We start from the raw sequence: 23,925 nt of genomic DNA on the forward strand, positions 1-23,925 counted from the left end.
ATACAATTTTTGGGGGGTAGGGACACAAACTTTCAACTTGTACCACCAAGTAACGGGGCAGAGGGAATGCATTTTATTATATAAAGTCTAGGTTGTTTGTATGTTTTTTTTTCCCATTTGTCTTCAAAATCCACCATGTGAGGCCATTAGGTCAAAGAATGGCTCATAGGTCTCTGGAACACGTCAGAAGCCACTGTTGAGAAGTATACAGCACAGTGGTTTCAACCGTAAACTCTGGAAACCACCACCTGAGTCTGCCACGACCTATGTGACTTTGGACTTCACTTCTCCAGGCCTCTGTTTCCTCAGATACAAAGTGGAAATAACAATGGAATCTCCTTCACGGAGTTGTCATAAAGAGTAAATGAATTAATAGGTATAAAACACTGTCTTAGAACATCATCTGGCCTATTTTGAGTTAGCACTCAAAAAACATCAATGACTACTAATATTATTATTACACTGGGAAACAAGTTGAAATGAACCACCAGGGTCTCAAAACACATGTATCCAAAATATGTTTTTAATCTTGATGAAGTTCACAAATGGTACAATATTGAGATTTCCTTAAACAAAGTTATAATCATGTTCTTAGACAAGAAGGCAAAGCATCACTGTTCCCATGTGTCTCTAGAGGCCATGAAGGCAATGATTTATTGCCCCCCCCCCCCAAGGTTTGGCAGAACCACCATGATCAACAGGACAGCTCTCAGAGAACCCATTTGCTACCAGATAAGCCAATAATAGATGCCATCACACTGACTGCACACAGAATCAAATATAAAAAAAAATACACAATACATATGGAATTAGCTTATTTTGCATTCAGTTTCATTCCTTTCAAGTGACAAAGGTGCTTTTTTTTTTTTTCCAGTATCTATTGGGATGCAAACATGTATATCTTCCATGGGGCCTTCTCACCAAGTGTTGTCAACAGAAATTAATAGAAGTGGTGAGTTCAGCTTCATGGTTACCTGAGGTGGGAAAAAATAAAAATAAAAAAAGAAGAGGAAGAAGGAGGAGGAAGTGGAGAAGGAGAAGAAAGATAAATTGGAGAATAAGAAGGACAAGAAGGGAACAATCACAATTAGTACTAAAAAGAAAACAAATTTACAGGAGTGCTTCTTTAAATAGTGTTTACAAAGTATGGGTCTGAGGTGTAAATAGGCTTTTACCAAAAAAAAAAAAAAAAGCAACTATCAATCAGCAAGCTTTTTTTTTTTTTTTTTTTCATTTCTCCTCTTAGAAAGATGACACTGCATGTCTGCAGCCTATCCTAGTGCTCTGATTTCAGGCTGAGGTACAAAAGAAACTCACTACTCAGAAGGAAGAATGTTATTGGAAAGAAGGGATCTGAACACCCTACCAGGTCCAGTGGGGTTCAAAATGTGGATCATAACCTCCAAATTCCTTCCCCTCCCATTCAACAGTGCAAGGGTGGTCACCTTCTTCCTGGAGTCCAGTAGCTGCTCAGGCATGAAGGTCCCTGCGGCGACGGCCAAAGGCTTCAGAGCCCACATCGGTGGGCACAAAGTTGTTCTTGACCACAGCTCCAGATCTGCTCAGCAAGCCTGCCAGCCGATGGGTCACGCAGGTGGCAGTGTTGCAGGATCTCTTCTGGGCAGTGATGCTGATTTGCAGGATGGAGAAAGAAGACAAGTCCTGTCAGTGAGAGGCAAGAGGCAGGAGCTTGCCCCATGGGGCCTTCATAAAGAGAATTGCAGCTCTTTGGCATACCACTTAAGAATAAGGGTTTCTCCTAAATGCAATTATCAAAGCTGTTAGGAGAAATGGCCTGGCAGCTTTGGCTAGGAGCCCTGCCCAAAGACCTTCATGAAAAACACCCCGTGCCAATGGTACGGAAGTGTGCAATCACTATAGGGTATGCAGGAAGCTAATGTTACACTGCACGTTAACTGGAACTTAAATAAAAACTTAAACAAAAAGAAAAAGAAAAAACCCAGTGCTAAGCTAGACTCCAGAACACACTTACTAAAACCTACCGTTATTGTCACTTACATATAGTCCTCTTAGAACCAGGAGGAAGGGGTCACCAAAGGCCCAGCCCTACCCCAAGACATGCAAGGAGCGACTGGCAGCCAGACGACAGCCACAGACACCAACAAAACCACTTTCCGTGGGAAAAGGAAAATCCTCTGAAGTCTTACCTGGAAGGGGCTCAGAGAGCACGGATGCCGCATCCTCCCCCAGAAGAGTTTACCTGCTCCTCAGCACACCTGTTCTTGATGGTGGAGCTGGTTCATAGGGACCACTCACCAAGGCCTGTATCCGGCTACCCTGAGACTAAAGCTACTTTTGAACATAGGCTTTGGTCACTCTCAAGCCTCAGACAGGGACCAGAGTAATGACCACCACAGTGCAAATTCTTTGAGAAAATAGGTTTATTCATCAATGGTGAAGCATGAGGGATGAAGCAGAAATTGGAGGACTCTGCCTTGAAATCCTCTGGGATCCCACAAAGCTCTCCTTGCTCTTACCTCTAACCTGGTCTAGGAGTCCTGCCCTCTTCCCTTCCATCCTGAGATCCCCAGCATTCTCTGGCATAAGCAACGCTGCCAATACCAGCTTGAAGAGCTACCGAAGTGAAATCTGCATGCACTACGTTCATCAATGGGAGCAGGAAGGGAAATCAGGAAGGAGTGGGAGGAGTTCAGTTGGCATCCTGGGGCTCCCCAAAGTGGGGTTAACTGCCCCTCTCCAAGCCGCTGGCTATGTCCCTTCTCTTCCCAGGTGTTTCAGCCCCGAAGCCGATGCCAGAGAATGTATGAAAGTTGTTGAGGTCCTTCGAGTATGTGCCCAGCACACAGGTACTCAGATTACTGCACCGCTTAGCTCGGAAGCTGTCCAGGCTGCAGGGAAAAGACATGCCAGACAATACCATGCCCAGGGTCTGCCCCAGAGGGCAGTCATGCAGAAGGCTGGACCAGGGAGGGGGCACTTGGAGCAGAGGCGGGAGGGGCAGGCAGCCGTGCAGCTCTCAATCCGCCAGTAGGAGAACCTAGAGGTTTCCTGAGCCAGGGCAGGGTGGGGAAGGGCGGTGGTGGGGAAGGGGTAGCCTTCTCTAGCATTCCTCATGCTGCAATACATCAGTCATCATGCTCTGCACTGAGATTTGCAGGGTAGCTGCTTGTGCATCTCATGCCTCTGACCAGTGGGGCCAGGGCCACCCCGGGGCTGGTGTGTGCTCCAAGCTCAGGGGACGCAGGGAGGGGAGGCAGGGGCAGGGCATGTGGCCCCCCGACAACGTGCGCATCTTTGCAGAGCCTACACATCTAAAGACCCCAGACCTACCTCAGACAGTGCCCTACTCAACCCTACCCTCTGCAAGGGCCTTTGGCTTCACCTTGCCAACCTGCAATAAAGGCTCCTTGTCGGTGTGAATGAACACACACTGGTTAAATTTCTGAAACATCCTGAGATATACCAAGTCCATCCCCTGGCTTCACACTTACCAGTCCCAAGCCAACCGATGCTGGGATTTCTCCTCAGTAGGGCAAGACCAATGCCCCGTGTCAGGGGTTCTACACTTCCCCATTCTATTTCCTAACAGCTTTCAGGAATGGACCTTTTTAATGTGTCTAACCACAGTCTCTTCGGCTCCACCTGGACCTGTCTTCCACGAGCCTGAGAACGGCTGCGCTGCATGGCCTGGTGAACAACCACAGGCTGCTGGACTCCTGCTGGCCAGAGGCTGCTGTTCCTACCTCTCTGGGACACGTCTTTCTGGATATGCCCGGGCGGAGTGGGGAGCCTTACCTGGAGCCCTCCATCTCCTCCTGCTCCTGCTCCTGCTCCAGTTCATTCGCTTTCCTCTGCACGTAGGCCTTCACCAGGGCGGCCAGCAGGAGGCGGCCTTCCTTCTCACTGAGAGCAGTGGGGTCTGGGAGGCTCTCCAAAGCAGACCTGGGGAGGGAAAGCAAACCCGACAGAGGCTCTGAACCCCTGCCTGCCTCCTCCCCAGGATAAGCAGCAAGGCTTCCCGGTCTCTGTGACTTTCCCTGAGGACGTGCCTTCCACTCCCCACCCCCTCTGCAGGGCTGAATTCAATGTCCACCAAGCATCTTAACTGCGGAGGGTGACTTCAGAAGCAAGGACTGCCTGACCCCAGGGGCAGTAGAGGGGGAAGGTTCTGTGGCTTCAGGCTGCCTCACCTGAATGGTGCCGCCTGGAGGCCGCCTGCCTGGCACAGGACCAAGATGCTGAAAGCCAAGAAGGGGGAGGACTTCCAGAAGCCCATGATGCCTCTCTGTGAGGAGAGAAAGATGTTACACACTGCGCCGGAACCCAGCAAGGCCTGGAGCCCGCAGACCTGGGTTCCTGTGCTGCCTCAGTCCCAACTGTCTTGTGGCTTCAGTCAAGTCACCCACCTCCCCCAGCCTCCCTGCACTTGCGGGAAGGGCTGTTGGGAATTTCAAAAGATACCGGCAGTGAGGGGGGTGGCAGAGCAGAAACAAGTGTCCTGGGGCTGGTGGAGTTCTGTGGAAAATCAGGGAGAAACCACACACCGGTGCACGCACATACATGCACACCCTTCTGCCTTCTGCAGTGACCAAGCAGGGCCCACCCTAACACACATTTGTTCTCCCACTGTGCCACTCTTCTCAGGGACTGAGAAATCCACGGCCACCTTCCCCTCCCCCGGACTTGCCGCTAACGCGTGCGAGAGGGAAGTGGGAAAGGTACCTTGGAAAGGAGCACTGACCTCTCAGTGAGTTTGGACGCAGGGAAATTTTTAACCTGCCAGTTACTGGTGCCTTTGGGCTCTGGCACCCCAGCCCCCCGTGCTGGAAGTGCAGTTTAGCTGTTGCTGCTGGTCGCCAGCCTCCGGAGGTGAGCCTCTGCCCTGTTCCGCTGACTGCACAACCCCAGGTCACCGCCAGCGTCTCAGGACGCTCGTGGGCTGGCGGCGCCTCATAGGCAGTCTCAAGGATCCACCCTCCCGAGAATCAAACTTGATTCCTCAGGACACAGATGGCGCAGGGTACTCCCAGACCAAACTCAGGCTAGATCCTGCACGCCAGGGTGCACCAGCGCAGGGGCTGCTGACCCGCCTACCTGAGCTGGCGGAGCTTCCAGCGCCCAGGCGACGCCCAGGGAATGCTTGGAGTTCCACCTGCGCTAATTAGAAAACAACGCTCTGACTATCCCAGCCGCCCTCCTTCCCCTGAGACGGACCGAGAACTAGGAGCACCTGCCTGCAGGTGGGCCGCAACGGCCTTGAGAGGCAAAAGGCAGGTAGATGGAGCAAACCAGATGAACTAATCCAGAGGCAAGTTACTAGACTGAGCGGAGTGGGAAGTTCCTCACCTGGAGACTGGAGTTTCTGGAGAGCTCTAGCGGCCGGTCCGCCCCGATGGACACAACGCCTGCTGCGGGCGTCTTCCCCGCGGAGCTCTGGGCTCTTATTCCAGCGATAGTGGGAGGGGGGTCCCCACGGGTCCGCGCGGCCAATCCAAAGTGGCCAGGACCTACCCAGCTCCAATTGCGTCATTGCTCGCGCTCCCTGCACTGGTTCTCTAGGGAGGGGAACCATCCGCTCTGGCTGTCTTTTGCAATGAGGTCATTGCTTGGAGAGCGGGAGGGCGTGGAGGGGTGGAGAGCTTTCGACGTCCAGAAAGTGGGGGCCCAGCGGGGAGTTTGGCGTTACCTACGGTGAGGTGCCAGAGCTTCTCTCACTTTCTTGGTGCCTGAACTCCGATCTCGAAACCCCTCCTACTATACCAGTATGGGACACCCCCCCACACACACACCCGGACTGGCCGCCTAGACCCCCAGGAAGTTAAACAGCAGGCTGGGGTTCTGTAAAGGCATCTCAGCTGAAATAGCCCACTGTGGAGAAGTTGGTGGGGGGAGGGGGGAGGAACTTGGAAGACTGATCTCCTTGGACCACCTTGGGTACTCCTGAGATATCTGCTCTCCCCCACCCCCACCCCACCTGCGCCTTGGCACCCTGCGCCACGCAAAGTTGTTCTGCTTCTAGTCTGGCGAGCAAAGCCACCCTGGCCTCACTCCTCTGGGACGGGTGGGAGTGGGAAGGAGGACAGGATAAGGGGCTAAGCTGGCATTTCCCTCCTACTCCCGAGACCTGGACTGCCAACTCAGCATCCTCCACTCTAACCCAGGACCCTCCACTGCAGCGCAGGGCTGGTTTACACAGCTGTCCTGTGCTTCAAGATTCTGTTTGCCAAGCTGCTGCGCTGGGACAGCCTGTGTCCGGGTTTCTACCTGCGTCGCGCCACACCCCGACCCCACTTCTCAGAAGCGCTTGATTGCGGAGAGGGCGGGGCTCCTGCGCGGTCCCACAAAGGACAGCGGGGGCCGCAAGCCCAAAGGGCAGCCTTCGGACTTTCACACTCGTGCTTCTTTCAGCTACAGGCGGGATGGTGAGTGCACTCACGCTGCGCGCGGGGCGCACGTCCGGCACTGACACACCTGGACCCCAGCCACCGCTCGGCTTTTCGCATTCACACGCAGACACTCCGGTAAAGAGCTGGTACTTGCTGCAACTTAACGCGCCTCCACCCGCTGTTAGCAAATGAGCGCGCGCCCAACAAACCAAACCAACGTCAACCAAACCAACGTCTCCCAAACCCAAAAGCGACCCTGCGAGTTTCTGCTTTAGGTAACAGACACGTTTTACACACACAGGGGTGCACAGTGTTCCCTAAGCACGCGCGCACGCACCCAGTCTCAGCCTTATTTCTTAAGGAGAGCCGGGTCCTTGGAGCCCTCGCGGCGGGCTCTGGCCGCACCTGGACGCAGAGAGAAGATCCCCAGCTCTTGGCGAAGGGCCATAGAGTGGGCTGGCGGTTCGAAGAAGTGGGAAGAAGTGAAGATTACCCCACACACACACCTCGGGGCCTCAGGCTGGTCCTTTTTAGGGGTGAGGGCTGTGCCCCCAAATGCGCCCTCTGGCCCATCCTGACCTCAGAAGCCTCTCGAATACCCTCGCCCGGTGGTGAAGGGCAGAGGGTGAAGCCAGAGGCTCACGGGATCCCACCTGCTGGTGCTTACTGCTTCTGCAGATCAGAAGGGCGCTCAGGGGCTGCCTGTCTGGGCCCTCTGGGTCTTATTTGCCATTGCACCTGGGCAACTAAACTCCAGGTAACAACCCCAAAGAATCCTGATCCTGGAATCCGGTGGCTCTTGCCGGGCCTGCTTGCTACCCCAACAGGCAGAGTGCACAGTGGCTGCATGACCCAGGTTGCCCGTAGCCCGGGTACGCTGCGCGGCATGTACAGAGTAGCTCAGAGCAGTAGCGGACGGCTAGCAGGGGCCGGCCCCTTCCTCCCAAAGCCCTGCAGAAACAGGAGACTTCGTGTCCCTCTCTCCCGGTTTCTGGCAGGAATGGAAAGGCACAGCTGGGAGGCACCACCTGACTAACGTCTCTGCCCCCTACACCGCCTGTTCCCGGACCACTGCTACCGTCTCTGAAGTCTGGCAGAGCCTGTAACCGGCTCCAGGAGCTCGAGGTTACACCTATCTCCCCAGAGCTCTGGGCAACTTGCGGAAATAGCTGGGCCGACTTAGGGGACGAAGGGGAGGGGGAAGGAGTAGGAAAGCAGCTCCAGAAGACCCCAGACCCTAAAGCCCCAAGCTGCCTAGCCCCGACGAAGCTAGTGGCGCCTGAGCCTGGGAAGCAGGTGGGGTGCGTGGGTGGAGTCAGGTTGGGGTTTGGCCTCCCAGGAGGCCCACAAATATGAATTTGGGGGAAACTTTTCCAAGTTTCCTTGGGATTGAGGACTGGAGAGAGCTAGAGCTTTCCTGAAGTGTTGGGACAAGCTGCGCCGCCACCGAGAGGAGTCCCCAGCTGTGCCCTCTGCCCCCGCGGCGCGAGCTGGGTTGCCCACAGTCCAGCAAACAGCTGCTACCCCGGATAAAATCCGCGGATGTTTCTTTAAAGGCCTCTGGCAAGTAAGGTGTGCACCTCACCCGCAGGCAAACTTAACACCAAAATACCTGGGTCCGCGCTTTGAATATCTTCTTGCGTACTCCAAAGGGACCGGCTATTTTACCTGTAAGCATCCAGAATTCTTTGACATGGTCTTCTTCCTCCTGTCTTTGCACAGTGTCTGTCGCACAGTAGGTGTACAGCCAATGTTCGGTGAAGGGGGAGTCAGCAAGAGGATGAAAGAGTGTAGAGTTCCATGGGTTCATAACAGTCAGAGTCAGCAGTAAATTCGCAGCCAAGTTGGACTAAATAGACCCAATTTAGATCCATTAGATGGCAAAACAGATCCTTGATCCAAAGACGCACCTCTTTATTGAATAGAAGGAACCAGTGTCCTGGTGAAAACTTTCTGGAATCTAATGTGAGAGGAAGTACTGAGGACTTCTCTTCCGAAGTCCACCAGCTCAAAAGCAGTTTTCCTCACCGCATCCTTGTATTATATTAGTGAGTGGATGGAAGGAAAAGTCAATACAATAACTTGCGTTCTAAATTGAGAAAATTAAATTTTGATTTCCCTGGAACTGTTCTGAGCTCCAAGGCATCCCCAATCAAACCTGCTAGTATAAAGATTTACAAAGGATAGTTTCTCAGGAATGCCTTGTGCTTTTAAATCATCTCAAGTATTTTGATGCTCTGCTTAACTATCTTATGTAATTACTTTTAAATTTTGAAACTGCTAGTCTTTTTTTGCTAGTCTTTTTACAAATAATTATTTTTTCAGTGTTCCAAGATTCATTGTTTATGCACCACACCCAGTGCTCCATGTAATATGTGACCTCCACAATACCCACCATCAGGCTCTCCCAACCCCCACCTCCATCCCCTCCAAAACCCTCAGTTTGTTTCTCAGAGTCCACAGTCTCTCCTGGTTCATCGCCCCCTCCAATTTCCCCCAACTCACTTTTCCTTTCCTTCTCCTAATGTCCTCAAGGTTTTTCCTTATGCTCCACAAGTGAAACCATATGATAATTGACCCTCTCTCTGCTTCACTTACTTCACTCAGCATAATCTCCTCCAGTCCCATCCATGTTGATACAAAAGTTGGGTATTCATCCTTTCTGATGGAGGCATAATACTCCATTGTATATATGGACCACATCTTCTTTATCCATTCGTCTGTTGAAGGGCAACTTGGCTCTTTCCACAGTTTGGCGATTGTGACCATTGCTGCTATGAACATTGGGGTACAGATGGCCCTTCTTTTCACTACATCTGTATCTTTGGGGTAAATACCCAGTTGAAACTGCTTGTCTTAACCAATTTTAGAGAGAAAGAGATTCTATATACTAAACTTTTTAAAGTTTATTTTTACTTACTCTCTGTTTTCTTTACAAATTTCCTAGGAGAAATATTCCTTAGGAGTAAGTTTCATGCATGCAACAAATATTTATTTGAGGACCTACTATGTGCCAGCCATCATTCTAGGCACTAGCAATTCATGATGAACAAAAACCCTGCCCTCTTGATGCTTGTATTAAAATGATGTATTCTTGGGTGGCTCAGTTGGTTTAGCAACTGCCTTCTGCCCAGGTCATGATCCTGGAGTCCTGGATCAAGTCCCACATCAGGATCCCTACTCAGTGGGGACTCTGCTTCTCCCTCTGCCCCTTCCCCTCTCATGCTCTCTCTAATGTGCTCTCTCTCTCATTCTCTCTCTTTCAAATAAATAAATAAAGTTTAAAATGATGTATTCAACAGAAATCTTTGTATATTACCCTCTACCCAAATAAAGTACATCCCTACCCTACTCACATCCTTTCAGTGTGGTAATGTCATATATTTATTTGTCAGAAGGATATTAGGGGTTTACATAATTAAACAATGTAAATATTATTTATTCTCAGCTGATCAACATAGTATACTTTGATTACAATTCCTTGTTTATTTGTTTTACTTCTAGTAATTCCCTCACTTTTCATTTGTCTAATTTTCTTTCTGCCCATCCCTGTTTATTCCTTTTCCATGATCTTATTTGTTCCTCATTCTTGGTTTCCTCTCACTTTTGTGGATCACATTCACCATTATTTGATGGATAGACTTTCTGGAAATGGAATTCTAGGCTGGAAATTACTTTCATTCAGATTTTGAAAATATTCTCCACTGTTTTCTATTTCCACCCTGGAAACCAACCTTCTTTCCTTCCTTTCTTTCCTCCTCCTCCTCCTCCTCCTCCTCCTCCTCCTCCTCCTCCTCCTCCTTCTTTTTTTTGTATCTCTCTCTCTGAGTCTTCTCACTAGTGTTCTAAAATAGCATGATGATGTACTTTGGCATAGGCTATTTTTATTTATTGTTATGAGTACTACGAGAACACTTGTAATCTGAAAATTCATGCCCTTCACTTCAGGGAAATTTTCTTGCTTTATTTCTTTGATAATTTCCTCCCTCCCTTACCACCTTGGGTTCAACATTCTGAGTTTTGGGGTTTTTTCAAATTTACCTTGTTTTTAAGTTCTCTTGGTTGTATTTTTAATTTCCAGGTTTTTTGTTTTTATTCCATGAGTGTTACTTTTTACATCCCCCTGTTTTTATTTAATGGATACAGCTTCATCTCTAGTTCGCTGAAGCTGTTATATATGGGTTTTGTTTTTCCCTAGGGGGAATATCCCCTAAGGAATATTTCTCCTAGGAAATTTGCAAAGAAAACAGAGTAAGTTAAGATTTGTTTTGTTCTTCTCACATTAGAGGCTATCCTCACACCTCTAGTTCTCCTTGACTGCTCTTTTATATTTAAGAGGAAGGTAATAAACTGCTAATCAGAATAAGGAACTTGTCAGAGTTGTCCATCAGTAGGCCTGAATATAGTGATTAGTTGGGAAGCAACCTCTCCATTTTACTGAAGGGGATCCTAAACTATGAGTAGGTATAAGAATTTTTCCTTGCCTTTTCATTCACCCTTAGAGTTCTCCAATCTCCTCCATGGGTCAGTGGGATGGGGTTTGAGGTAGAGTATAAGCCAATGAGTAGGGAATGAGGCTAACAGTTGGCCATTCATTATAGTAGTCCTCCAGGCTTTTCTAGGACCCAGGAGGGATAATCATCTAACTGCATGGGATATAGAAAGAAATCTTGTGTCTATGTATTTCTCTTAAAGTCTTGCAATTACTCCACTTTTTAGTCCACCCTGTATCTCCAACAACAGAGGCAACCAACTGCTCAAAGCCCTGAGTTTGTCCTGGGTCCTTGCTTCATTTTTTTTTTTTTAATTTTATTTCATTTTTTCAGTGTTCCAAGATTCATTGTTTATGTATCACACCCGATGCTCCATGCAATATGTGCCCTCCTTAATACTCACCAGCAGGCTCTCCCAACCCCCCACTCCCCTACCCTCCAAAACTCTCAGTTTTTTCTCAGAGTCCACAGTCTCTCATGGTTCATCTCCCACGCCTATTTCCCCCAGCTTATTTCTCTCCTTCAACCAGTGTCCTCCATGTTATTCCTTATGCTCCACAAGTAAGTGAAACTATATGATAATTGACTCTCTCTGCTTGACTTATTTCACTCAGCATAATCTCCTCCAGTCCCATCCATGTTGATACAAAAGTTAGGTATTCATCCTTTCTGACAGAGGCATAATACTCCATTGTATATATGAACCATGTCTTCTTTATCCATTTGTCTGTTGAAGGGCAACTTGGCTCTTTCCACATCTTGGCGATTGTGGCCTTTGCTGCTATCACCATTTTTTTTTTTTCACTACATCTGTATCTTTTTATTTTTTAAGATTTTATTTATTCGTTTGACAGAGATTACAAGTAGACAGAGAGGCAGGCTTAGAGGAAGGGAAGTAGGCTTCCTGCTGAGCAGAGAGCCCGACGTGGGGCTCAGTCCCAGGACCCTGGGATCATGACGGGAGCCGAAGGCAGAGGCTTTAACCCACTGAGCCACCCAGGCGCCCTGACTACATCTGTATCTTTGGGGTAAATACCCAGTAGTGCGATTTCAGGGTCATAGGGTAGCTCTATTTTTAATTTCTTAAGGAATCTCCATACTGTTTTCCAAAGTGGCTGCACCAACTTGCAGTCCTACCACCAGTGTAAGAGGGTTTCCCTTTCTCCACATCCTCTCCAACACTTGTTGTTTACTGTCTTGTTGATTTTGGCCATTCTAACTGGTGTAAGGTGGTATCTCAATGTGGTTTTGATTTGAATCTCCCTAGTGGCTAATGATGATGAACATTTTTTCATGTGTCTGTTAGCCATTTGTATGTCTTCTTTGGAGAGGTGTCTGTTGATGTCTTCTGCCCATTTTTTGACGTGATTAATCTGTTTTCTGAGTGTTGAGTTTGAGGAGCTCTTTATAGCTCTTGGATATCAGCCCTTTGTCTGTAGTGTCATTTGTGAATATCTTCTCCCATTCCGTGGGTTGCCTCTTTATTTTTTTTTTTAAATTAAATTTTTTATTTATTTTCAGTGTAACAGTATTCATTGTTTTTTCACCACACCCAGTGCTCCATGCAATCTGTGCCCTCCCTAATACCCACCACCTGGTTCCCCCAACCTCCCACCCCGCCCCTTCAAAACCCTCAGGTTGTTTTTCAGAGTCCATAGTCTCTCATGGTTCACCTCCCCTTCCAATTTCCCTCAACTCCCTTCTCCTCTCCATCTACCCTTGTCCTCTATATTATTTGTTATGCTCCACCAATAAGTGAAACCATATGATACTTGACTTTCTCTGTTTGACTTATTTCACTCAGCATAATCTCTTCCAGTCCTGTCCATGTTGCTACAAAAGTTGGGTATTCGTCCTTTCTGATGGAGGCATAATACTCCATAGTGTATATGGACCACATCTTCCTTATCCATTCATCCGTTGAAGGGCATCTTGGTTCTTTCCACAGTTTGGCGACCGTGGCCATTGCTGCTATAAACATTGGGGTACAGATGGCCCTTCTTTTCACTACATCTGTATCTTTGGGGTAAATACCCAGCAGTGCAATTGCAGGGTCATAGGGAAGATCTATTTTTAATTTCCTGAGGAATCTCCACACTGTTCTCCAAAGTGGCTGCACCAACTTGCATTCCCACCAACAGTGTAAGAGGGTTCCCCTTTCTCCACATCCTCTCCAACACACGTTGTTTCCTGTCTTGCTAATTTTGGCCATTCTAACTGGTGTAAGGTGGTATCTCAATGTGGTTTTGATTTGAATCTCCCTGATGGCTAGTGATGATGAACATTTTTTCATGTGTCTGGTAGCCATTTGTATGTCTTCATTGGAGAAGTGTCTGTTCATATCTTCTGCCCATTTTTTAATATGATTATCTGTTTTGTGTGTGTTGAGTTTGAGGAGTTCTTTATAGATCCTGGATATCAACCTTTTATCTGTACTGTCATTTGCAAATATCTTCTCCCATTCCATGGGTTGCCTCTTTGTTTTGATGACTGTTTCTTTTGCTATGTAGAAGCTTTTGATCTCTTTGTTTTGTTGATTGTTTCCTTCGCTGTGCAGAAGCTTTTGATCTTGATGAAGCCCCAAAAGTTCATTTTCACCTTTGTTTCCTTTGCCTTTGGAGATATGTCTTGAAAGAAGTTGCTGTGGCCGATGTTGAAGAGGTTACTGCCTATGTTCTCCTCTAGGATTTTGATAGATTCCTGCCTCAGGTTGAGGTCTTTTACCCATTTCAAGTTTATCTTTGTGTATGGTGTAAGAGAATGGTCGAGTTTCATTCTCCTATACATAGCTGTACAATTTTCCCAGCACCATTTATTGAAGAGACAGTCTATTTTCCACTGTGTATTTTTTCCTGCTTTGTCGAAGATTATTTGACCATAGAGTTGCGGGTCCATATCTGGGCTCTCTACTCTGTTCCACTGGTCTATGTGTCGTTTTTGTGCCAGTACCATGCTGTCCTGGTGATCACAGCTTTGTAGTAAAGCTTGAAATCTGACAATGTGATGCCCCCTGTTTTGTTTTTCTTTTTCAACATTTCCTTAGCAATTTGTGGTCCCTTCTGGTTCCATACACATTTTAAGATTGTATGTTCCAGCACTTTGAAACATGCCAGGACTTTTGATCGGGATGGCATTGAAAGTATAGATTGCTCTAGGCAGTATAGACATTTTAACAATGTTTAACAATGTTTTAAATTAAAATGTTTAATTTTAAATGTTTAACAGTATAAACATTTTTTTCAGTATAAACATTTTAACAATGTTTTAAACTTTAACAATGTTTATTCTTCTGATGCTTGAGCATGGAATCCTTTTCCATCTTTTTGTATCGTCTTCAATTTCTTTCTTGAGTGTTCTGTAGTTCCTTGAGTATAGATCCTTTACCTCTTTGGTTAGGTTTATTCCCAGGTATCTTATTTAAAAAAAAAAAAAGATTTTATTTACCCATTTGACAGACAGAGATCACAAGTAGGCAAAGAGGCTGAGAGAGAGAGGCTTCCCGCTGAGCAGAGAGCCAGATGTGGGGGCTCAATCCCAGGACCCTCAGATCATGACCTGAGCTGAAGGTAGAGGCTTAACCCACTGAGCCACCCGGGCACCCCTATCTTATGGTTCTTGGTGCTGTAGTAAATGGAATCAATTCTCTAATTTCCCTTTCTATATTTTCATTGTTAGTGTATAAAAAAGCAACTGATTTCTGTACATTGATTTTGTATCCTGCCACATTACTGAATTGCTCTAAGAGTTCTAGTAGTTTGGGAGTGGAGTCTTTTGGGTTTTCCATATAAAGTATCATGTCATCTGCTTCTTGTTGGATTTCCCTGCCCTACCAGAGTTTATACTAGAAATTTATGTCTTTGCAATGCTTTCTCTTCTACTCGACCAGTTAAGAACACTGGCTGAAGGATGGGAGATACAGGCAGTCTTTGCAGAGCTCTAAATTTAGACCCAGTTCACTGGGCACTTGACCTCAGCTGATTCCCACTCCCCATCACAGGCCACCTGCCTGGAGACTTTTTCCCAAACCCAAGAGAAATAAAGATGCCAATATTTAACCCACAGAAGTCCCTTCTAGAGAATATTTTTAGAGTTGTCTGTTCCTGCCAGAGAATGAGCAAAGCATGGTGGCCCAGACCCAAGCTGGTCACTGTTAGAGATGGACAGGCTCAGTGAATGACGTCAAGGAATTACTCAGGTTGGGTTCCTCTGAGGTGATTAAAATTCTCTCTTGGCTCAGACCCACAGGACCAAAATTGACTCTCTCTTTGCTGTCTGAGAGCATTGCCCTGCACTACAAAGGAAGTAGAAATACAGGTCCTTAAAACTTTCTTGTAAAGCTAATTAGAGCAAGATCTCCCGATTTCAACACTGTCAGAAAAAATGGGAGTTTCGGTAAATTCCCAGGTAACTGAAACATACTTTATATGGAAAAATGTACCTTTTTAAAAGCCATTTTGGATGGAAACCATTTTTAATGCATACATTTTCCTCTTAACCTTTTCTGGATGACTCACAACCATCATCAGTCACAATGCTATATCCTCAGTAAGGGCCTGAGTTAGCTGGGATGTTTACCTCCAGGACTGTTGACCTCAAATGCTGTGATTTTCAACTCTTGGCCAATCATTTTTAGTCATCCTATATTCATCTTAGCATAGTAATTATTCATATTTAGTTGCCTATAAGATCCTCTCAATCAAGATCGCAGGATAATATTTTTTATTTCTGATTATTTCTTCTGGTCTCTAATAATATATCTTCCCCTAGCCCCAGGCCCCGTCTACCTGAATTTTCACCTGCTGAATTCAATGCCATCAAAAAAAGCCAAAAGAAGCATGCTCAGTAGTACTGGCTGGAGCAAATCAAAAGGAGGATTAAGGGAAAGATGTGAGTATATCTCTTATGAGTAATGCTAAAGAGTTCTAATGTACTTTCCTATATTTTCTGGTCCTCGCCTATGTCCTATATAGAGAATGTTTCTGGGGAAGTGAGTGTTTCTATGGTGTTAAAGAAATATGAAATAGGCCATAGATATAAAATGGGGTCTTGCATGACAGTGCTATCTAATAGAACTTTCCATAATAATGGAAATGTTCCATATCTGTGCCATCCAACACAATAGCCACTAGCCACATGTGGCTCTTGAGCACTTGAAATATGGCTAGTGTTCACTAAAAGACTAAATTTTTAAATTTAATTTAGTTTTAATTAATTTAAATGTGAATAGCCAGGGCACCTGGGTGGCTCAGTCGGTTAGGTGTCCAACGCTTGGTTTCAGCTCAGGTCATGATCTAGTGGTTATGGGATCGAGTCCCACATCAAGCTGTGCTCAGTGAAGAGCCTGCTCCAGATTATCTCTCCCTCTCATTCATACACATTCTCTCTCAAATAAATAAATAAAACCTTTAAAAAATAAAAATAAATAAAAGTTGCCATATTTAGCTAGAGGCTACTGTATTAGACAACCACAGTCTATGGAATAGAGCAAGTGGTTAAATGCACAGATTCTGGAACCAGAAAGCCTATCATTCAAATTCCGACTCTCACACTTATTAGCTGTTTGACCACAGACAAACCTCTTGAACTTTCTGTGACCCTCCTTTGTAAAATGGTGATACTAATATTGTTTATTTCCTAGCGTTGCTGTGAGGATTACACAGGTAATAAACATGGAGTACTTAGAATAGTGCATCACAAACTAGTAAGTGCCATATAAATGTTAACCACTGTCTTATATTGGGTTTTTCCAGAAGCATAACCCAAGATAAGAACTGGAGTACAAAATATTTATCTGGGAGTTCTATCAGTAATGGAACAGGAAAGTGAGACAAGGAAAGAAAGAGAACCATTACAGAGTATAGTAACAGGTAGGTTATAGCTGCAGGCACTGGGGCTTTATCCTGCTTGGGACCTTCTGGAATACTGTAGAGGGAAAACCTAGAATTGTCCCATCCAACAAACAATAAGCTATCTATCTACCAACTCCAGTCCATCACTGCTTCGGGGGTCCTCCCAGAGCACAAACTCCCCAGCACATCTAGCCAGTCCCGCATGGCCAAGCTTCTGGCCCAGGCAGAGGGTCCTGGGGGCTTACACTAGAAAGCTGTGGGTGCAAATGAAACTGGGAAACACTGGTGGGGCATGAAGACAGTCTACTATAGTCATATTAATATTATAGTCTGCCACTCCTTAATGACCCTCCCTAGAAACAGGCAGGAATAAGTTTCTCATCCATAATGTGCTGTGAAAGATTAGCAAACAGGTTGTTCTACGCTGGTGTTATCTCCACCCATCTGACTCTTAGGGTCTTCTCTCATAGTATCTAGAAAGCCCTTTGGCACCCCCTGAGTCCTAGAGCCTGTTAACGTCAGTGCTCCTTTCATCAGTAGACGAACACACAGGAAGATCAGTGCTCTCTTCTCTTGAAGCAATAAATCAAACCCAAGCAGAAGGCTGCCATTCAAAGGAAAATATAAAGGACGTGTTGTCAGAGATTTATTAATGCTGGATAAAGGCCAGCAGCAGGAGTCAGGAGAGCGGGTGTGGGGGGTTCTCAATCACGATTTATTAGTTTTCATGAATTGATTTTCTATTTCTTGTTGAACAGACCATATTTTCTCAAACCTCACATGCTACAAATTTCCTTGGCCAGGAAATTACTGGAGAATTTCTTCTGCTTATTGTTGAAGATAATTATATCAGGATATTTTTTTCATATATAGGTGTTTTCAGCTCTCAACCTTGGTGAGTTAAAATTAAATTTTCATACTCACTCCTGAAAGGATGGAGGGCTATGGAACATGATAGAATGACTCTTACCAATAATGCTAATTGTTAACATTTGACATTGTATTCAGCAGAGTGCTTAGTGTCATATAACAGAGTCCTCTAAACTAATTTAAACAGGACAGTATTTGTTACAGGGTATTGAGTAGCTTACAGATTTTTTTTTTAAAGGCTAGAGAATCAGGTCTGGATGCCACACAGCCAGGAGAAACCAACCACACGATGGAAATGTTTTAGTAGGAAGTTGTTACTGTTCACCTATAGCATCTTTGCCTCCAGGAAACTACTCCATGAGTGCCGCCCCCAGAATATCCAGGACCCTCTCATACTGCCAGTATCCTAAGATGTTCACTCTTGCTTGCTTTCCAAGTGTTCGTGAATGTCTGGCTGTTCATGAAAGATTGCCAGAACCTAAATTTTGTGCAGAACTCTAGCTGCAAGAGGACCTGAGAGGAAACATTTTTAATTTTCTAACCTCTAAAGGAAGGCTTGCAAGGGGTTTGGATGGTTATTGAGTAAGCTACACTCAGCTTCACTTGGATACCTAAGAATCTTCTCTAAAAAGGAACTTTACAGGTTTTTTTTTTCTATCCAAATCTATTTCTCCCCCACTTTTAACTTTGATAGTAAATGGAAGCACCAAGAGCTTAGTGTGTTCAGCTCAAAATTTAGGTATTATCCTTAATTCCTCCTTTCCCTTCATCTATATCCAGTCTATCAGTAAGTCTTATTAATTCTACTCTCCCCACCCCAAACACACCCCAAATCCATCCATTTCTATCTCTACTAGTATCTCAGTCTGTTTGAGCTACTATGACAAAATAACACACAAGGTGGCTTATAAACCATAGAGATTTGTCACAGTTCTGGAAGCTGGAAGTCCAGGATGTAGGTGCTAACATGATCAGAGAAGAGCTCTCTTGTGGGTTACAGACTTCTCACTATATCCTCACATGGCAGAAGGTGACAAGGAGCTCTCTGAGATCTTTTTTCCATGGGCATTAATCTCATTCATGAGGGCTCATGACCTAACCACCTCCCAAAGACCCCATCTCATAACACCATCACACTGAGTATTGGGATTTCAACATATGGAATTTGGGAGGATACAGAAATTCAGACCACCGCAACCAGTGACCCTGGTCCAAGCCACCATTATCTCTTACCTGTAGAATCTCAGTACTCTTTGAACTAGTCTCCTGGATGTGACTGTTGCATCTGTACTCCCTTCTCCACATAACTCTTACAGTGATCTTTTAAAAGCATGGATTATACCGAGTCACTCCTTTTCTTACAACTCTCCAAAATAATTAGAATAAAAAATTAAATACTTTTATATAGCTTTTAAGACAGATGTGACCTCCCTCTTATCTGTCTCTCCAGTATCCTCTGATGGTAATCTCCCTTCACCCACATACCCACACTGGGTTTTTGAAAAGTCCTAGAGCTATCAAATGGAGACCTTTCTCACCCCAGAGCCTTTGATTTGCTGGTTCCTGTGCCTAGAAAAGCCTTTCTAATCTGTCAGTCTTCCCCTTCTATGACAATACCCCCACCTAACACACATACACCCACCACTCTTGATGGCTGGCTCCTTATCACTCCTTAGTTTTCAACTTAAAAATCAAATGTCATCCACTAAAAGACTTCCCCTGACCACCCCCCAATCTAAAGAAGTCACTTCAATCTCTTTGTGATATTAATCTATTTTTTTAAAGATTATTTATTCATTTAATTATTTGACAGAGACCACAAGTAGGCAGAGAGGCAGGCAGAGAGAGAGGGAGAAGCAGGCTCCCCGCTGAGCAGAGAGCCCGATGCGGGGCTCAATCCCAGGACCCTGGGATCACAACCTGAGCTGAAGGCAGAAGCTTTAACCCACTGAGCCACCAGGTGCCCCAATTTTTGTCTTCTTTACAGAACTTACCCCTCTTTGAAATTATCTCTGAAATCTACTTATTTGTGTATTATTTGTCTTCTTTCACTAGAATGTTAGCTCCTTGAGAGCAGTCTTTTTAAATATCTTAAATATCAGGTATCTCCAGTACCTGACCTTGCCCAGCACAAAGCTGGCTTAATAAACACCTGAAGAGGGGCACCTGGGTGGCTCTCTCTGTCAAATAAATAGATAAAATCTTTAAAAAAATAAAATAAAAAATAAAAATATTTTATTATTTATTTGACAGAGAGAGATCACAAGTAGGTAGAACAGCAGGCGGGTGGGAATAGGCTCTGCGCTGAGCAGAGAGCGCGGTGTAGGGCTCGATCCCAGCACCCTGAGATCATGACCTGAGCTGAAGGCAGAGGCCTAACCCACTGAGTCACCCAGGCACCCCCCAAAAATGAATTTCCTTTAGGAGAGTCTGGAAGAGATGTGTGAAAGAGAAAGAGGAGATAATTGAGGCTTGAGAACTCACAGGGGTGAAGAGGTAGTAAGAAACATTTCCTGGCAGTTAGGGAATGAAATGAAGGACAAAAACTAATGAAAACAAAATCCCCAATATGAACATTTAATTTATTTCTCTGGAAAATGGTGACGTGACTTCTCCTTTACCCTTATATCTTTTTATAAAATTGATTATAATTATTTTCTGTTTTGTTGAACTGGGTCTTTTTTTAGGAAATCAAGTAAGAGTTTGAGCTTTATTTCAGATTTCACAGGAGGAAGAATCAAAAGACTAGTTTTTAATTTTCTAACCTCTAAGGTTAGAAATCAAAAGACAGTACATATAAAAACTGAAACTTAGAAATAATGAGGCATGAAATCAGAGTTTGAGCTGACTCTGTCTTATAAGGGGGCTCAAAAGGGGTTGATAGAGCTCAGCTCACATCTTTGGCTTTACCAGTATCAGGGCAGCCTTCAATGGAGAAATTTCTCAAGGTTATTGCCTTCCACTCAGTAGAAATGGGAGTCATCCCCATCCTTCTCTCCTGTGAGATCCCATTGGGAATTGTTCATTGAAAAATCTTCATGCCATTGCATCAGCCCCCTTGGACTCACCATGCCTGCTCCTAGCTCAGCAATGACTCACAAGTACCTCGTTGCAAAAAGGAAATCCCATAGAGGGCAAAGCTCTCACCTTATATTCTTTATTGAGAGTTTCAGTATTCTCATGTGTTATTTGGTAATTGAGATTGTCAGTTAGTCTTTTCATTTCTGGTCTTGATTTTCCTTTCTTTCAGCTAAACTCAACCTTCAGTTCACACGATGGAAGTCAACAAAATGAGGTAACAGCTTTCAATGTGAGTCACTCTGGGTGACACTGGGTACAGAGAGCCCTGTGGGGCAAGTGGACAGAGTCCTCCAGGCTAGTGTTTCAGCCATCCAAGAACTGGCATTCAGCCCAAGAAACACTCTCACCTGATGATGGACTAGTGGGATGAGTCCTGGAGGAAATAGTTCCCAACAGCGAGAGAGTCTCTTGGCTCATGCACAGCAATGCTCTTCTCGATTAAAAATGTTGTCATCATTCACACTGCAATGTAAAATCCTCTTACACCATGCTCACATTTCCATAGGCTTCCATCTACTCTGCATATTAAAGACAGAACCCTTCCATGAAAAGGTGACATTTCTAAGTTACTGTTCTGCCTGAATAGCCCTAAATAATGGACAGAAAATGGTTTGAAGCCCTCAAAGGGCAAATGCAAGGAGAGAGATTTCTATGAGTTATTTCTCTTTGCTGGGCACTCAGAGGAAAATTATGAGAGGGTGGAAGAAGCCTTTGTTTTCTAAAAGACTTTCAGTTATTCCTGAGAAATCCCTCTGCTTATTCCCGGAGAGAGGTCATCTCTTAGATGCTGTCAGTCAGACAGAGATCAGCAATGGAGGAGAGGTGCTCAGAGAGATTTCCAACTAATGCAGCCAGAGGAAAACTGCCAAAGAAGCAGGGCTCCTTAGGATAAGTAAACTGAAGGATATTTGGGGGCTAAAAATAAAGCCTTTTTGAAAATGAAAGATAGCAGGATGCTGTATATGCAAATTGCATCGTACATCAAATTCTGAACAACAATGTCGCCATGGCTGACTGTGCAGAGCAATGACGCAAATAAAGATCTTCTCAGCTATGCTTGCTGGCCCTTTCTTCCAAAGGTAGCTGTCCTGTTTCCATTCTCATTCTCATAGGACTTGCAACATGGTGCTCATAAAGATTTCACTTTGGTCATAATCTCCGTGGATCCCTGTTGAGAACTCTGGGGATACAGAGACTGGGGAAATACAGGCTAAATAGACAGATGGGCAAAGGAGAGGTAGGTTGTCTAGCCTAGTCAGAAAGGACACTGCCCCAGAGCTTTAATTTCAGAAGTAATCGCCGCTGACTACCAGATCTCATTGGTGAAACCAGTGACGAGGAATCCGTAAAGGGAGGGACCACTCAAGAGTCTGAAATATTTCAAGTCCCAGAGTATGGATCACACCCCAACACCCAACCAGAAAATTGGTGGAACTGGAGCCAACCTCCCCCACCCCCATGAAGGTAAAGTTGAAATTGGAGCATCAGAGCTGTATCCTCATGATGGAGGAGACAGAGCTAATCAGTGAGGATCAACATAGGAATTCAGTACTGTGTAGGATCATAAGAGAAGTAAGCAGAGCATTAACTTGGTACTAGAGGATCCTGAAACACTGGTTCTTAGCTTTAACTATTAGCAAAAAAAAAAAAAAAAAAAGTAACAAAATTAAATTAAATTAATAAAATGGTGGTCTGCAGGGAAAGGATCTAAAAGGGCCCAAATGGGGGCTGAGCAGCTGCCAAGTAGTTTGAGGACTATGACAATTCCAAGTCCTCTTAGGTGGTAGGAGAGATACAATTATGGAGGGCATGTATTGCATGGAGCACTGGGTATGGTGCATAAACAATGAATTCTGGAACGCTGAAAAGAAGTTCAAAAAATAAATAAAAAAATTTTTAAAAAGATATATTCTGCCATAGTGAGACTGTTCTACCAGAGAGGATTTGTAATTTAAAATGTACAATTCTGGGCACCTGGGTGGCTCAGTCAGTTAAGTGTCTGCCTTCGGCCCAGATTGTGATCCTGGGGTCCTGGGTTCGAGCCCCACATTGTGCTCCCTGCTTAGTGGAAAGCCTGCTTCTCCCTCTCCCTCTGCTGACTTCTCCCCTTGCTTGTGCTCTCCTTCTCCCTCTGTCAAATATATAAATAAAATCTTAAAAAAAATAGGCAAACAGGAAATATAAGATAGCGTCCGACAGTGGCTTTGTTGCAATTCTTAAAGAACTCAAGAATAAAACCCAAAAGACTAAAAAGGTGCTGATTGAATTGTAGAGCACCAAACAAGCAGTCAGGGGTTTTTAGAGTTTTGTTAAGTCTTGCTTACCCTTCCCTGTTCCACTCCCAGTTTCAACTATTCTGTCTACCAGAAATGCACCTAAGTCCCTGGGCTTGGTAAAGTAATGTGTGTGTTCAGTACAAAACTGGTAGTTCAACAGCAAAGCCTGAAGACAGCCTGACTTCATTATTTCCTGGGGCACACAGTTCCTTTAAAGTAGGACCACTTATAATAATGATAGTAACAATGAAGACCACATTTATTTCACAATTTCATACATCTAAGCTAACAGTAAGCATTTATTACCCACTGTGTAAATCTTTACAACAACCATACGAACTATGTCCCATTATTGATCCCATTTTACAGACAAGAAAACTGAGGCTCAGAAAGATTAAGCAATTTTCAAAAAAAAAAAAAAAAAAGATTAAGCAATTTCCCCAAAGTCACATGGCTAGTAAGTGCATGTGACAAATAAAGAAAACTGGCTCATTCAATACTCCCTCCAACTTACTTGTGGTATAACACCCAATATCATAGAGATTGGAAAATTAGACACTACATTTCCCAGACCCCTTGAAACTGGTCTCCCATGTGTAGCGTGGGTTCTCACAAGCAACATCTGGAGGCAGAAGGGACTAGCAAGAGCCTCCATGCACAGAGATTGTGGTCTCTTCAAGTGTTTCTTCCAGAGCAGCTGTGTGGGAAGTTCAGTTTCTGGTCCCCAGTGTCGTAACTGCAGCAGCAGCAGAAGCAGTGGGACTCCCCTAAAATAGTCCTATGATGTACTTCACTATTTCTCCAAGCTGTTGTGTTCCCAGCTGTGTAGAAACCAGGCTTGGTTCTTTGGGCTCTCCAAAGCTCCTTTAAGCTACATAATCTCCACTAACACTTTCTGCTTCAGTAGGTAAGAGAAAGTTTTGTCATCCACAACTAATGCCCTGAATAATCACTAGGAGAGCTAGGAATCAAACCTAGGCTCATTTGA

The 23,925-nt window shown here is 45.1% G+C and overlaps 1 protein-coding gene across 3 annotated transcripts; it reads right to left on the bottom strand.

Annotated features, from left to right (window-relative positions):
* Positions 1 to 508: 508 nt before the first annotated feature.
* On the bottom strand, positions 509 to 5,531 carry CALCB (calcitonin related polypeptide beta). Of its 3 annotated transcripts, none has more exons than XM_080817119.1 (5): positions 5,329 to 5,392; positions 4,173 to 4,267; positions 3,778 to 3,924; positions 1,446 to 1,630; positions 509 to 974 (listed from the first exon to the last, which is right to left on the bottom strand). In XM_080817119.1, exons 2-4 carry the CDS (start codon positions 4,256 to 4,258, stop codon positions 1,471 to 1,473), a joined length of 393 nt encoding a protein of 130 aa, XP_080673245.1. In that variant the 5' UTR covers positions 4,259 to 4,267; positions 5,329 to 5,392; the 3' UTR covers positions 509 to 974; positions 1,446 to 1,470. The 3 variants fall into 3 exon arrangements, with proteins under 3 accessions (XP_080673245.1, XP_080673243.1, XP_080673244.1); XM_080817117.1 differs by lacking the exons at positions 509 to 974; positions 1,446 to 1,630 and adding exons at positions 2,391 to 2,870; positions 5,077 to 5,139; XM_080817118.1 differs by lacking the exons at positions 509 to 974; positions 1,446 to 1,630 and adding an exon at positions 2,391 to 2,870 and having other exon boundaries at positions 5,329 to 5,531.
* Positions 5,532 to 23,925: the final 18,394 nt, after the last annotated feature.

This window comes from Martes martes (assembly GCF_963455335.1).
Source record: "Martes martes genome assembly, chromosome: 10".
NCBI lineage: Eukaryota > Metazoa > Chordata > Mammalia > Carnivora > Mustelidae > Martes > Martes martes.